At 41.6% G+C, this 14,627-nt stretch overlaps 1 protein-coding gene across 4 annotated transcripts in view; it reads right to left on the bottom strand.

Moving 5' to 3' along the window:
• Positions 1 to 14,627, bottom strand: part of DOK6 (docking protein 6) — a 434,980-nt gene that overhangs the window by 204,015 nt on the left and 216,338 nt on the right. For all 4 annotated transcript variants that reach the window (XM_084619311.1, XM_084619314.1, XM_084619313.1 and 1 more), the window contains exon 3: positions 2,362 to 2,476. In XM_084619311.1, coding sequence (XP_084475437.1) covers positions 2,362 to 2,476 — 115 coding nt within the window. The remainder of the gene's footprint in view (positions 1 to 2,361; positions 2,477 to 14,627) is intronic.

The following is a 14,627-nucleotide window of genomic DNA, read 5'->3' as shown; positions in this document are numbered from 1 at the left end:
AAAATCTCAGACAACACGTTTGGTTTGGGTGCTAGACAGGTAAATCTGGAACGAGTGAGAGTGCCCTTCTTTCCACATCAGGGTGGTCATTTTATATCATTTTCAGTTTTTTTGTGTTTGGCAGTCTTTTGAACCAGGTCAAATTAGAATATGCAGTTTCGCTCAGAGGGGTTGAGGCTCCTCTGGATTTGCTTTAATCACTCCCCAGTGATTTTAGTTCCTGCAAGAAACTACTGTAGCTCTCCCCGAAGCCCATGCAGATACATATAAAACTTATGAAGTTGATACAATGGTCTTTTTGAATATTCCATGATTCTATAACTCAGGTCATAGGTTGACAGTCCCTGATAGTTCAATTTATTACTTTTTCCAAGTCACTGCATAGCTTGTCCTGTTTCAAGACACAAATTATCTCATTCACACCCCATAAATAACAAGATAAGTGAACAGAAACTCAATCACATTTTTCCCCCATGAAAATAAACCACTGGTTTCCCAGTTCTCCACAGGCTGAGGGTATGCTTCCTAGCTGCAGTAGAGAATCAAAGAGCCAAGTTCCTGTGGAACTGATTTTAAAGTTGCTGAGATTTAATGTAATTGAATTCTATGTATGATTATGTTAGGGTGCCTAGAGCCATGGTGTGCAACCTGCAGCCCGTCAGGGTAAACTAATTGTGGGCTGCAAGACATTTTGCTGACATTGGCCGTCCACAGGCATGGCCTCCCCCGCAGCTCCCAATGGCTGCGGTTCACCATTCCCGGCCAGCATGAGCTGCAGGAAGTGGCAGCCAGCACGGCCCTGGGGCCTGCCGCTTCCCGCAGATTCCATTGGCCAGGAACGGAGAACCATGGCCACCGGGAGCTGCAAGGGGCTGTGCCTGTAGATGGTCAATGTCAGCAAAATATCTGTCGGGCAGCAATCAGATTACCCTGATGGGCTGCATGCGGCCCGTGGACTGTAGGTTGCCCACCACTGGCCTAGAGTCTGGGATAGGTGTCTCTTATTTTTTAACTCTAAAATAGATAAATAAAACTAATAGACTCACTGACACATACCACCTATTTACCTTTGCTGCTGATACCCCTGAACTGGATCCTAGAAAGCCACAGCAATTTTTTTTCCCTTTTACCTCAAAATTCACTTCTCTGTCAGGTTATCCCTCTGATTTTGAGTAGTTTTATGGATACTACTCATGTGAATGGAGTTAAGCACATGGATAAATGTTTGCATGACTGGGGCCTAAATGTGCATATCCAATGATATATTGCCTTTTTGCAATCTCCCTTCCCAATATTTATTGTTATCCTTTGTGGTGTTACGTCTAATTTAGACTGTCTGCTCTTACAGAATGTCATTTTATTTGTCTGTAATGCTCTGTTACGTGCATTCATGGTACTGTATATTGTTTAATAATAATTAAGGAAATGTATAGCTTTAAACAATCTAGTACAACTTAAACAAATGTGTGTTATCAATTAATAAGAAATGTGCAACTTTAAAGACTTAAATCATTTTTTTAAGTGTAACGCACCAATGGATATAGTCATATACTTGTGTGGTTTCAAAACAAGAAAGCTAGTTTCAGAGTAGCAGCCGTGTTAGTCTGTATTCGCAAAAAGAAAAGGAGGACTTGTGGCACCTTAGAGACTAACCAATTTATTAGAGCATAAGCTTTCGTGAGCTACAGCTCACTTCCTCAGAGCATCTGAGGAAGTGAGCTGTAGCTCACGAAAGCTTATGCTCTAATAAATTGGTTAGTCTCTAAGGTGCCACAAGTCCTCCTTTTCTTTTTAAGAAAGCTAGTGTACTTTGAAAATACAAAGCATTTGGTGTCTCACTAATGATAGGTGATTTTATGAACCACAATACCCAAATACACTTAGAACTTTATTCATTCATCATGCCAGCTAACTGTTCAATGTATAAATTGCTTGAAGTTTGGCTTTAAAGTGTCTTGAGATTTTAATTGTTTTTTACCTCTCTCTTTCGCGTGACAGCATCACTCCCCTAGCAAACGCTTATAGCAACACTTGGCAAAAAACAGAATCCGTGTCACTGCTTGCCTTAATAATGTCCCATAGGTATGTTTACTTGTTCTACAAGCTTAGCTGAAAACCTCAAGAGTCTCTGGACCATCTGGGCACAAAACCCAGACAAAGACAAATAATAAATCATCATCAAAACCTCTGTAAACAACAACACAATCAAAACTTCCAGTATTGGTTACTTTTAAAAAATGCAACACATTTCCTTTAACATAAGGCTTACTATTTATTGCTGTATCTTAATCCATCTTCTGAGTCATTGTTTCATATACAGCTTGATTTCCTGAAGCTGGAGATGTGGTAGTAATTGCTTACCTGACTCACAGGCAAATGTCTTTGATGTCTCATCATGAAAAATAATTGCCACTGCATGCTTCTTTGTCTCTCTAGGCAGTCTGGTTATGTTTTTGATGTTGTGAAGCTCAGTTACCTTGAAGTGAAGAGAAACATATTTTAGACCAGTGTATAAATAGTACAGAACACTCACCCCAGATGTTCAGTTTTCACTACAATCACCACATTGTCGGATAGCCATCTGAATTCATTTTCTTGTAGCTGAGAAACAATATACAAGTGTGTCAAGTCAACAGCTGCAGAATTGTCTACAGAATTTATCTTCTGTCAAAAATATATGGTCTTATTTTTTTTTCATTTTATGAGAATGTGCATGAAAAAGTATTAACATATTCTTTTTCATCTAGACTGGCTTTGCACTCTCCCTATACTACAACAAACTTCTGTGAACATACAAATTGGCAAATCTGTTGCAGAATTTGTAGCCAGTATGTTGCTGTTGAAGAAATAGCAGTATCTTATTAGCCAAGGGAAGCAGCCAATTCATTGTACCAATTAACACCATACACCTTCATACTGACACTGTGTCATTTATCTTTAAAGTGGAATTGGCAGCTCCAGTGCTGTCCTTGTCAAAACTAGAAAGTCATAATTCTAACTTTAACTATGGATTCAAAAATTGAGAAGGTCCAGGAAAAACTTAGCAAGAAGAAATTAGCCATAATATAATAAATTAATTGCATAAACAATGCAATATATATTTTCCCATCGTTTAATTCTCATGGATTTTTTCAATTAACACTAAATGGGAGAAAAATACCCAGAAAAATACGAGTACTTCTAGTACTGCCTATTAAGTAGCATTTCCCATTACAAGGCCCTGATTTTAGTTCCTCATAACTTTATGAAACTTTAACCATTTAGGCTGAAATTTTCCAGGCCAGGTGTCTCCCTCATGCTGAATTGTTCTGAAAATTTTCAGCCAAAACAGTTCAGCCATTTATAAAAAAAGATGCTAAGGATTTTACCCATAACAACAAAATTCTGGAGCCCTTTTCTATGGACAGCTCTAGCACTCACATTCAAGGACTAGAAATTTGGCAGGGAGATGGCCTATATGTCAGCAATGGGCCTGTTACTGTCCACATGAAAATCTGCCCAAATTTGGCCAATTTATAAGCATTTGAAAAAATTCCCTGTTACACATGTTCAGTAGAGACATAAAGGATTTTAGCTGCTAAACTCTAAAAAAATTCTATTCACGCTGAGCATGTTCCAGCTCAGGAATACAAAGGACCTTCCCTATACTTGCTTGTCTGGGTTGCTATGGACTGTGAGGGTCTGGACTCCGGACCTGAGAGAAGAGTTTGTCTCATGAAAGCAATGACACCCCTACACTCAATGCCCAGAATGCAGAGGTCATCGGAGCTAGACCAGCTGGGAGCAGTAGATTGCAGAAGGAAAATGATCAGGATGAGAGAGGGTAGAGAGTGGTACTGAAGGCTGGTAGTAGGGGAAGAGAGGGAAACTGGGTTGGAAGTTGGGGAAGAATATGACTGGTTGGGCAAGGTGACTGGATTGGAATTCAGTAGGTGATAGGGGAGACAGATTGGTGAGGAGTTGGAGGGAAACTGGAATGGCTAGAAAAAGAGACTGGGACCAAGAACCATGGAGTGGGGAGGGGAGAACATGAAGATGGTGGAGAGGCAGATCTGATGAGGAACCAGAATAGAGGGGAAGAACTAGGACTGGCTGGGAAGACTGGGATAAGGAGTTGGGGGACATTAAGATTGGATGAGGAATCCAGGGCGGGAGATTCGGAAGCAATAAGGAAGGTAAAAATTCATAGAGATAGGGATGGGGAACAGGACAAGTCATGACTGAGGCAGGGAGATTGTGCCTGGGATGAGAAGCCTGAGGAGTGGGGTCTGGGACTGGATAGGCAAGGTGAATGGGATTGGAACAAGACAAAAAGGGGAGTGAAGAAATAAGACGGGCACAAAGACAGGTTGGAGAGGATGGTGCACCAGGGTTTGTGCCCACTAGAGCACACTCGCTTCCGCTGCCTGGAACAGAATACCAGATTCCTTAAGTCTCACCAAATTTTTGCTGTCAGCAAATTTCTGTCAAACTCTCTGGCAAAGGGTCCCATCTCTCTCTAGCAGTGGTCCAAAGACAAAATGGAAAGCTACTCCTGCTATCAGTTACTCTTTAGGTCAAGTGGCAGAGGTCTGCGTGGTTGATCTAAAGATTCCAACCCTGCTGATGAACATGTGGGGGTCAATATGATACTGTCAAAGTTTGACTCAGACTCACAATTTATCAGACCACTCTGTTTTATTAGCAAAGCTGCTCTGCTAATACATTTAGAAGTGAGCCCCCCGAGTGGGGCTTGTGTCTCTTAATTTATACAGTTTTTTGGAGAACAAGTTACAGAGAAGTTACAGACAGAAGAAGAAAAAGATTTTAGTCACCACCCTTCGAGATCCCTGAGACCAGTCACATATCCTCAATTACCTGCCACCCTTAACAATCTCCTTTAACAGCTTCCAGTTAACTTAACTAATTGCCCTTCACACCTTCCATTCTGATGCCTGCTTCTTAGACGTGCTGGCCCTATCTTAATTGCTTCTCCATTCAAAAGCTAACTGTCCCTACGTGTGCTCCCTCAGATACTTTGTAACATGTTTTGGCATGCCCTCTCATATACAATGTATCCAGCATGTCCCCTTATACAATGTTATACTTATACAATGTTATACTTCCACAATACCATATGATGGAATTTCAGGGTTTTTCCCCCTGTTTGTTCTCATAAAAACCTTGGAAGTTGTACACAGAAGAACTATGTTAAAAGAACATTACTGGGACCTAGTCTCCACTGGCAACCCCTCCAAGTGAATATACACTGATACTGGAAAAAAGGTTCCTTTGCTGAATGCATCCGATGAAGTGAGCTGTAGCTCATGAAAGCTTATGCTCAAATAAATTTGTTAGTCTCTAAGGTGCCACAAGTACTCCTGTTCTTTTTTGCGAATACAGACTAACACGGTTGCTACTCTGAAACCTATAGATTACACTGGTTCCCCAAATAAAATAAGCTCTACCAACAAAAAAAAAATAATCTCTGCTTTTGCTGTGTCTACACTAGGATTTTTGCCACTTTAGTAATGCTGTTAAAAAACAAAACAAAACCCTAACTGACATTACTATACCGGCAAAAGTTTCTCATGTAGACTTAGACTAAGGTCGTAAAGTCAAGCACTCAAAAGTTAGGAAATGCAAAATTAAGGTTACTTGTGCAACCTTAATTAGCCCCCTTGTGAGTATCCATTATGATACAGTTTTTAACTACATGAGCACATACTATATATTCCACAAGACCCCTGCCTCTGGGCACAGGATGGACATTGCTCATTGAACAAACAGCTATTCAATATTTTGTTTTATCTTCATTGTTCAACATGTGGTCCTAGGTCTTATGTACTGCACACTAATCGAACACTGCTCTGCAGACATAATTGTTCATTTCTTCAGGTTTTTTTTATGGCGCTCATCACCATAATATCTGAGTACTTCATAAAGAGTTCATTTAATATTTACAATACTCCCCCACCTCCGTGAGGTGAGGGGATGGTATTATCCCTGTCAAGGTTCCTTCCCCACTCTGAACTCTAGGGTACAGATGTGGGGACCTTCATGAAAGACCCCCTAAGCTTATTCTTACCAGCTTTGCTTAAACGCTGCTACCACCAAAGTGTTACACAAAGAACAGGGGAAGTGCCCACTTGGAAACGTATCCCCCCCAAAATATCTCCCCAAGCACTACACCCCCTTTCCTGGGGAAAGCTTGATAAAAATCCTCACCAATTTGCATGGATGAACACAGACCCAAACCCTTGGATCTTAAGAACAATGAAAAAAAGCAATCAGATTCTTAAAAGAAGACTTTTAATTAAAGAAAAAATAAAAGGATCACCTCTGTAAAATCAGAATGGTAAATACCTTACAGGGTAATCCAATTCAAAACATAGATAATCCCTCTAGGCTAAACCTTAAGTTACAAAAAGACTCAAAAACAGGATATACATCCCATTCAGCACAACTTATTTTCTCAGCCATTTAAACAAAACAGAATCTAACGCATATCTAACTAGATTGCTTACTGACTCTTTACAGGAGTTCTGACCTGCATTCCTGCTCTGGTCCCGGCAAAAGGATCACACAGAGAGAGAGACTCTTTGTCCCCCCCCTCCCAGCTTTGAAAGTATCTTGTCGCCTCATTAGTCATTTTGGTCAGGTGCCAGCGAGGTTATCTTAGCTTCTTAACCCTTTACAGGTGAAAGGGTTTTTCCTCTGGCCAGGAGAGATTTAAAGGTATTTACCCTTCCCTTTATATTTATGACAATCCCATTTTACAAATGGGAGCTGAAGCATAAGAGATTATGGTCAAAAGTATCCACTAATTTGGGGTGCTCAATTACTGACACCTGTTGCCTCCAGAGAGGCGCCGCAAAGAACGAAGCGGGGAAAATGCATTAATTAATGGTGGGAGAGGAGGAAGCGCAGAATCCAATAACTGAACGGCAGGAAGATGCCAGAATTTAATAAATGAAGGGGAACCCAAAATTAATTCACTAAAAGATAGGAGGGTGGATAAACTCCCAGGCTCATTAATTAGCAATAGGATTTAGAGCTCAGAAATCATGAGATTGACTGACTGGAGAGAGTCCAAATTAACTAACTGAGGTGTCGGTTAGTTCTCAGTGTGTGATTATTGGTCTGAATTTATTAAATTATTTATTATCAGCAATCCATGGACAGAGGGGTGGGGAAATAAGTTGCACCCATACTCTGAGCCCCTCTCAACTTCACCACAGGGCACTTGGATGCCAGCGATGCGGAGAAAACCCTCACAATCTGGCACCAGGACTACGGCCAAAATACAGGTAGGAGGATCATTCGAGAGAAGGAGTGGCTTTCTCTCTTCCCAGACTTTTCTAAACCCCAGCCAAGCTAGCGATCTGGTTATTTATTGGTGCGGGAGTGAAGATGTAGTTTAAACAGATGTGGCTTTGGAGGATTTGTAGCCTTGGAAGTGTGAAATCTCAGGTACTTTTCACTATGGATAGAAAAGTTGGGCCTATAATTTTAAAGGTGTTTTAGCACCTAAGGATGCAGATACGTGGCTAGTGAGGTTTTTCAGAGGTGCCTAACTGCCATTGATTTAAGATTAGGGGTTCAGAATCTAAATAGATAAGTAACACTATAACATGAAAGAAATATAGATGACCCTAATTAAATGGGGAGAAGCATATGAAGTAGACGGTGTTGGATGTATCTGTATAAATGGTTATGAGAACAACGTTCAGAAAAACCCAGTATAATATACACTAAATGAACAATGGAAGATTTCTCTCTCTGGAGCAGGAGGAAAGGAAATACTAGATAATAATCTTCAAAAGCTTTGAATGGTGACAAGATGTCATAAACTGCATCAAGAACTCTTTAAACAACTCTTCAGCCAGAGATACAAGTTATGCTAGGTAGTGATTTTTTCCTTTATCACTTGAGGATTAAAGATTATCAAAATGATCCTGCAGTAAATAGTTCCTGAGCTGCCTTTGATAAAAAAAATAGATTAAAAAAACACTCCAATCTAGGCACCGAAACTATATAAGAATTTTGATAGTAACTCAAATTTTGTTCAGAGGCTACTATCAACAAAACTGTGAAGATATATTTAGCCATCCACACAGAAGCAAAAGATTTTACTTGTCTCTCACACTAATCAGTATATTAAATTATATCATGCAACAAATAATTGTATTAAAATACATCAGCAATAGAAAAAACAGTGTCAGTCACACACAGAGTAGCATTCAACATTGCCAATTGGAAGTAAGCAGGGGGTGAGTCCTTCTGTTTGACTCACTGGGAAGAAATGCTTTGATTTTCATGGGACTCAGATACACACCTTAGAAGCAGGGTAATGGGGGACCATTTTCTGCCACATTCTTTTTGTCCTTTACAATGTGCTATGATCAGCACTGAGCCACCATGGTTCTCCAGATTTTCAACAGACTGTTCGTAAAGTTCCTTGTTTGGTGGGTCAAGTACAGCTGCATGAAATTCACATTTGATTTCATAGGATTTTGATTCCTAGAATGTCGTGGGCTTCCTGCCACTCATATTGGTTGTCACCATATTGGTTGCCACCATATTGGTTGTACAGGGCAGGGGGTTAATTGGTTGTTGAATAATGCATAATTTCATGTAGAAAATGCGCTTATTTTTTCCATAAAATTCATGAAATTTTCTATGGAAATGGGCCTATTTTCAACACCGTAAAAAATATTTGGAGTTGTTTTGTATTTAATTACAAATGTTTCCCCTGTATAGATTTCTGTTATTAGAAACCTTTCAAGGTTTAGAGCCTGTTCTCAGGATTTTTCTTGGTCAATAAAAAGAATTCTACTACTGAATTTTTTAAACAGCTACTTCTCTTCCCACTAAAGGGACATTGCCTACTTGGAACCCAGCCATTTTCTGAAAGTGGAGTTACAATTACTTTCAGGTACTCCCAACTGCTCCTGACCCCTCCTAATGACATTTGAGGTTTTCAAGTCACATGTTTTCATTTTTTAAAAGTATTTCTCACCCATTGGGATATGAGATTCCCACACAAATATTGGGGCAAACTGACCAAAAGGCTACACAAGTGAAACTGACTACAGAGAAATAGTGAGAGTGACCATACTCAAAGTACTGCCAAGCGCATAAAATGAACAAAACTGAAAAAAAAAGAGTCAAGATGTTTCCTGCATTCCTTAATCTTTGACTGACATCAATCTCAGACGAAACTGTCCAGTTAACTGATGCAACAAGAATCACCTTAGCAATAGTGGTGGAGCCTTCCCAAAAGTGTGTGGGTCCCTGGGTGGGTCTCTGCCCCCTCCGTGGTCCCATCCCCAGCCAAGGTGGAAGCTGGAGCAGGCTGGGAACCACGGACCCTCCACCTGCCTGGGGTAGGGAGGACAAGAGCATCCCCCAGCTCTTGTCCATGCCCAGCAGCCCCCCTGCTCAGGGTTTGTGGCTCCTGCACAGCTCTCCCCAACCTGACTCCAGCCAAGGGATGGGGCCTTGGAGCCACAGCCTGTCCCTGGTAACTGGGTGAGGGGCCCTGGGGGCAGGGATATGGGGTGCTCTCTGCCCCCGCACTTCAGCCACTGCAGATGGAGGGTCTGTGGTGCCCCATGCTGCCCAGAATCCCTGGCTGGGCTCCAGCTGCTGGCGAGGTGGGATGGCGCATGGCAAAATGTGGATGGGCCAGGCCTGTCTACTTTCAAAAAGTGAGAGGGCCATGGCCCCTCTGGTTCCAGAGCCCTTACATCTTATAAAAGAAAAGAATCCAGTTTTCACATCATTTTGCTTCTGGCACTTTAGTAACTCCCTCTGTTCATAATGGGTCAGGTCCTCAGTCCTCTTTCAGCAATGCAAAAAGGGATAGAAATTTGTCTTTAAAAGCCTGCTGGGGATTATCCTTATATCACTGTCAGAAAGCTAGTATTGCTAGCTCTTCATCAGCTTCTCCTGGCAGCTCAACTTGTTCTGAGGACCAGATAAGTTCATGACTGCTCCTAGCATCAAAATCTGGAAAGCCAGTAGAAAGCAACTTATGCCTCTGTACTCAAGTGTGCTAAGTACAAGATCTTAAGTATCTAGTTCTGCTTGTGTCCACACTTAAATTTGTCTTCCACTGCTGTAAGTGGCCTATTAGGCCAATATAGTAATATCACCTCCCCAAGCAGCATTGAGCCAAGGTCAAGGTACAGAGATCAACATAGCTGATAGGTAGACACTGTGTTACCTGTGCCAAGCCTAATAGTCATCCAGCAGCTGTCCCACAATGCCCAACACTGACTGCTCTGGTCACCATTGTGAACTCTACTGCCCAGGGGTTATGGAGACTGGAAGCTGCCCCTCTCCTTTAAAGACCCACAATTTTTTGAAATTCCTTTTCCTGATTTCCTCTCTAGCAGCTCTCCATTGTTGTGTGCATCTGCCCAGCTGACCATGCCAGCTATGTGCTCCAGACATGCTACAGCCTGGAGCAGACAAGAGATATTGGATCTCTTGGGCCTGTGGTGAGAAGAGGCTGTGCAAGCACAGCTATGGACCTGCCACGGAAACGTGGATATCAACAAGCAGATTGCTCAGCCTGCCCCTGGTTCCTGACTATTTTCTGTGACTTGACCCTGGGCCCCAGGTCCTGCTTCCAGACTATGGCTTGACCCCACCCCTTCAGCTCTGGACCCAGGTTATTGACTGTGGCTCGACCTCCTTCTCCAGTCCATCTATGGACGTGACTGTCTGGCTGTGGTCCCTGACACCCACTCTCATGAAAACTCCTCTTTCTCATCCTTGTGTGTGCCCGTGCGCAATTATATTTCTCAAAATATGCAATGTTGTTGTAGTTGTGTTGGTTCCAGGACAATAGAGAGATGTGGGTGAGGTAATATCTTCTAGTGGACCAACTTCTTGTCTCTCCCATCGACAGATTTTGGTTTAATAACAGAACCACCTTGTCTCTTTCATATTTCTCAATGGCTTTCATTACAGGGCCTAGGTATGAAGTCTTTCTTTTACCTCAGATTGTTTTTTCCCCACTCTACCTGCCAGGCCATCTAAGAGAATGCCCTTGTGACAGTTGCTCCATTGTTTGGAAGTTAGACCAATTCAGCCCTAACAGCTTGCAATCACTGGTCTTATGATTGTGGGTGGAGGGGAAGTGTTGAAACGATGCTCCTCCTGACGTTCCACCTGGGCATCTCAGAAATCCTGTAACACATTTTGGGGTATAGAGCAATATATATTAACAAGTACTACCACATTCATCAAAAAGTAGCTCTGCCACATTTGTTCAACTGAATGGTCTTTCCTAGCCTCATTGCCTACGAATCTGTGAAAAAAATTACATGGAAAAAAGTAAAGTTTTTGCTTTCTTGTTCAACAGACACTCAGGTTCACAGTCATCAGGACACTGGTGTTCCTATGACTGTGACAAAAACTTAATATTAAGAGTATTTTCCTTACATTATAAATCAAAAGCCATGAGTTGGCCCACTTCAGAAAGCTTGCACACTAGATTATTACTTCTATCCCTCGTGTAAACAATGTCGACTGGTCAGCCTAATGCATAGTCAAGCTACTTTAGGTATCCCCAGAATGTTTTTGTTCTTGTTTAGAATGGGTAATTTTGTTCTAGTGATCAGTCACTATGATCATCTATTGGTACTCCGCTACATATTAGTGTATGAGTTAACACGACTGCTGATTTTTCTATTAAGTCATTATCTATTTCACAGTAATATGGCCCTTGTTTCTGCAGCACTGACTGATCTCTATTATGTCTAGTGATGTTTCTGAATCCAGAATCTTGTTCTTTTTCAAGCCAGGTCTCTGATGCAATGTCTCACAATGCTGACCAAAGACCAATTTCAGATGGTATATAGAGCTATTTCTGTTACAGGGATTAAACATATGGAAGTCTTGAAATTCTTGATAGCACAACCTAGCATTCTTTATGGAGAGATGATGTGTAACTCTTGATAGTGTGTGTGGGGAGGGGAGGGGCACCACCTGCTGTGTAGGGCCGGCTCTGAGTCAACAAGAAACCCATACACAGGAGTTGGGCAGCCCAGCCCTGCCCCAAGCCCTTGCAGGCTGGGTGGTTTCCAGATGTGGCTTCCAAGCCCCCCTTTTTCTCCCCCCACCCCCACAGCCAGGGACTCTTGCGCATTAGCCACCCTGTGGCCCTGGTTAAATCCCCCCCAGGTCTCTGTGCAAGACACGAACATACATCGGGGCAGGCACCCGGCCTCACGGGCCCCTGCAAGCCTCTGGCAAGTGCGGCATTTGCCTCCCATGCACAGCCCCGTTGTGGCTGGAGGGTCACTGTAGGTCAGCACCAGGGTGACAAAGGGTAAAGGGGGACAGCTCGCTATTGCTGACATCCCTGTTTTGAAATAAACTACTGTGCAATCACATATTTAGAACCCACTCCCTGCAAAAAAAGAAATACAAATAAAAATATAAGGCAGAACTCTGGGGGAGCACATGGTGTTGCCTCTGTCTGTAAGGGTTTCCAAAGCCTTTTTAGACAAACTAACCCCCGCATCCAAAAAGACACTACACAAGAACAAGCACCTTAAACATCCACTCCCATGTCTTCACTGGGTGTGTCTTTGGTATGAATTCAATTGTGATCATATATGAAAATGACATCGAAATAGGAGAGATAATAAACCCACAAATCTGAAGAATTGTCACAGATGAAGTGTCACTAGAGGAGGTTTTGGAATTAATTGAGAAACTTAACTGTAACAAGTCACCAGGACGAGATGGCATTCACCCAAGAGATCTGAAAGAACTCAAATGTGAAATTGCGGAACTATTAACTGTGGTTTGTAACCTGTCCTTTAAATCAGCTATGGTACCCAATGACTGGAAGATAGCTAATGTAATGCCAATATTTAAGAAGGGCTCTAGAGGTGATCCTGGCAATTACAGACTGGTAAGTCTAACGTCAGTATTGGACAAATTAGTTGAAACAACAGTAAAGAATAAAATTGTCAGACACATACAAGAACATAAATTGTTAAGCAAAAGTCAACATGGTTTCTGTAAAGGGAGATCATATCTTACTAATCTATTAGAGATCTCTGAGGGGGTCAACAAACATGTGGACGAGGGGGATCCAGTGGACATAGTGTACTTAGATTTCCAGAAAGCCTTTGACAAGGTCCCTCCAAAGGCTCTTACATAAATTAAGTTGTCTTGGGATAAGAGGGAAGATCCTTTCATGGATTGAGAACTGGTTAAAAGACAGGGAACAAAGGGTAGGAATAAATAGTAAATTTTCAGGATGGAGAGGGTAACTAGTGGTGTGCCCCAAAGGGTCAGTCCTAGGACCAATCCTATTCAACTTATTCATAAATGGTCTGGAGAAAGGGGTAAACAGTGAGGTGGCAAAATTTTCAGATGATACTAAACTGTTCAAGATAGTTAAGACCAAAGCAGACTGTGAAGAACCTCAAAACGATCTCACAAAACTAAGTGATTGGGCAACAAAATGGCAAATGAAATTTAATGTGGAAAAATGTAAAGTAATGCACATCGGAAAAAATAACCCCAACTATATGTACAATATGATGGGGGCTAATTTAGCTACACCTAATCAGGAGAAAGATCTTGGAGTCATCATGGATAGTTCTCTGAAGACGTCCACGCAGTCTGCTGCCAGCAATCAAAAAACAAACGGGATGTTAGGAATCATTAAAAAAGGGATAGAGAATAAGACAGAGAATATCTTATTGTCCTTATATAAATCCATGGTACGCCCACATCTTGAATAGTGCATACAGATGTGGTCCCCTCATCTCATAAAATATATACTGGCATTAGAAAAGGTTCAGAAAAGGGCAACTAAAATGATTAGGGGTTTGGAACGGGTCCAATATGAGGAGAAATTAAAGAGGCTAGGACTTTTCAGCTTGGAAAAGAGGAGACTAAGAGGGGACATGATAGAGGTATATAAAATCATGAGTGGTGTGGAAAAAGTGAATAAGGAAAAGTTATTTACTTGTTCCCATAATATAAGAACTAGGGGCCACCAAATGAAATTAATGGGTAGCAGGTTTAAACAAATAAAAGGAAGTTCTTCTTCACACAGCACACAGTCAACCTGTGGAATTTCTTGCCTGAGGAGGTTGTGAAGGCTAGGACTATAACAGGGTTTAAAAGAGAACTGGATAAATTCATGGAGGTTAAATCCATTAATGGCTATTAGCCAGGATGGGTAAGGAATGGTGTCCCTAGGCTCTGTTTGTCAGAGGGCGGAGATGAATGGCAGGAGAGAGATCACTTGATTATTACCTGTTATGTTCACTCCTCTAGGGCACCTGACATTGGCCACTGTCGGTAGACAGGATACTGGGCTGGATGGACCTTTGGTCTGAGCCAGTATGGCCATTCTTATGTTCACAACACAGAGCCAAACTGGTGATATGAGCTTCACCATCCATCCCCTTTAATCTACTATAAAAAAAATCTATTATGCAAAAAAAAACAATCACACAAAAACTAGGGAATTAACAACATACATTCTTAACTTCACCATTCTGTTGCACTGTTTTTGGTTACACCTACTTCATTTATATCTCTGCATAAACTGTAAATTTTTCAGGACAGGTGCTTTGTTATTATGGTGATGGGATATACAGGTA

This window comes from Lepidochelys olivacea (genome assembly GCF_965140295.1).
Source record: "Lepidochelys olivacea isolate rLepOli2 genome assembly, chromosome: 2".
Classification (NCBI taxonomy): domain Eukaryota; kingdom Metazoa; phylum Chordata; order Testudines; family Cheloniidae; genus Lepidochelys; species Lepidochelys olivacea.
The sequence above is the reverse complement of the archived record's forward strand: the minus strand, read 5'-3'. Positions and strand labels throughout refer to the sequence as shown.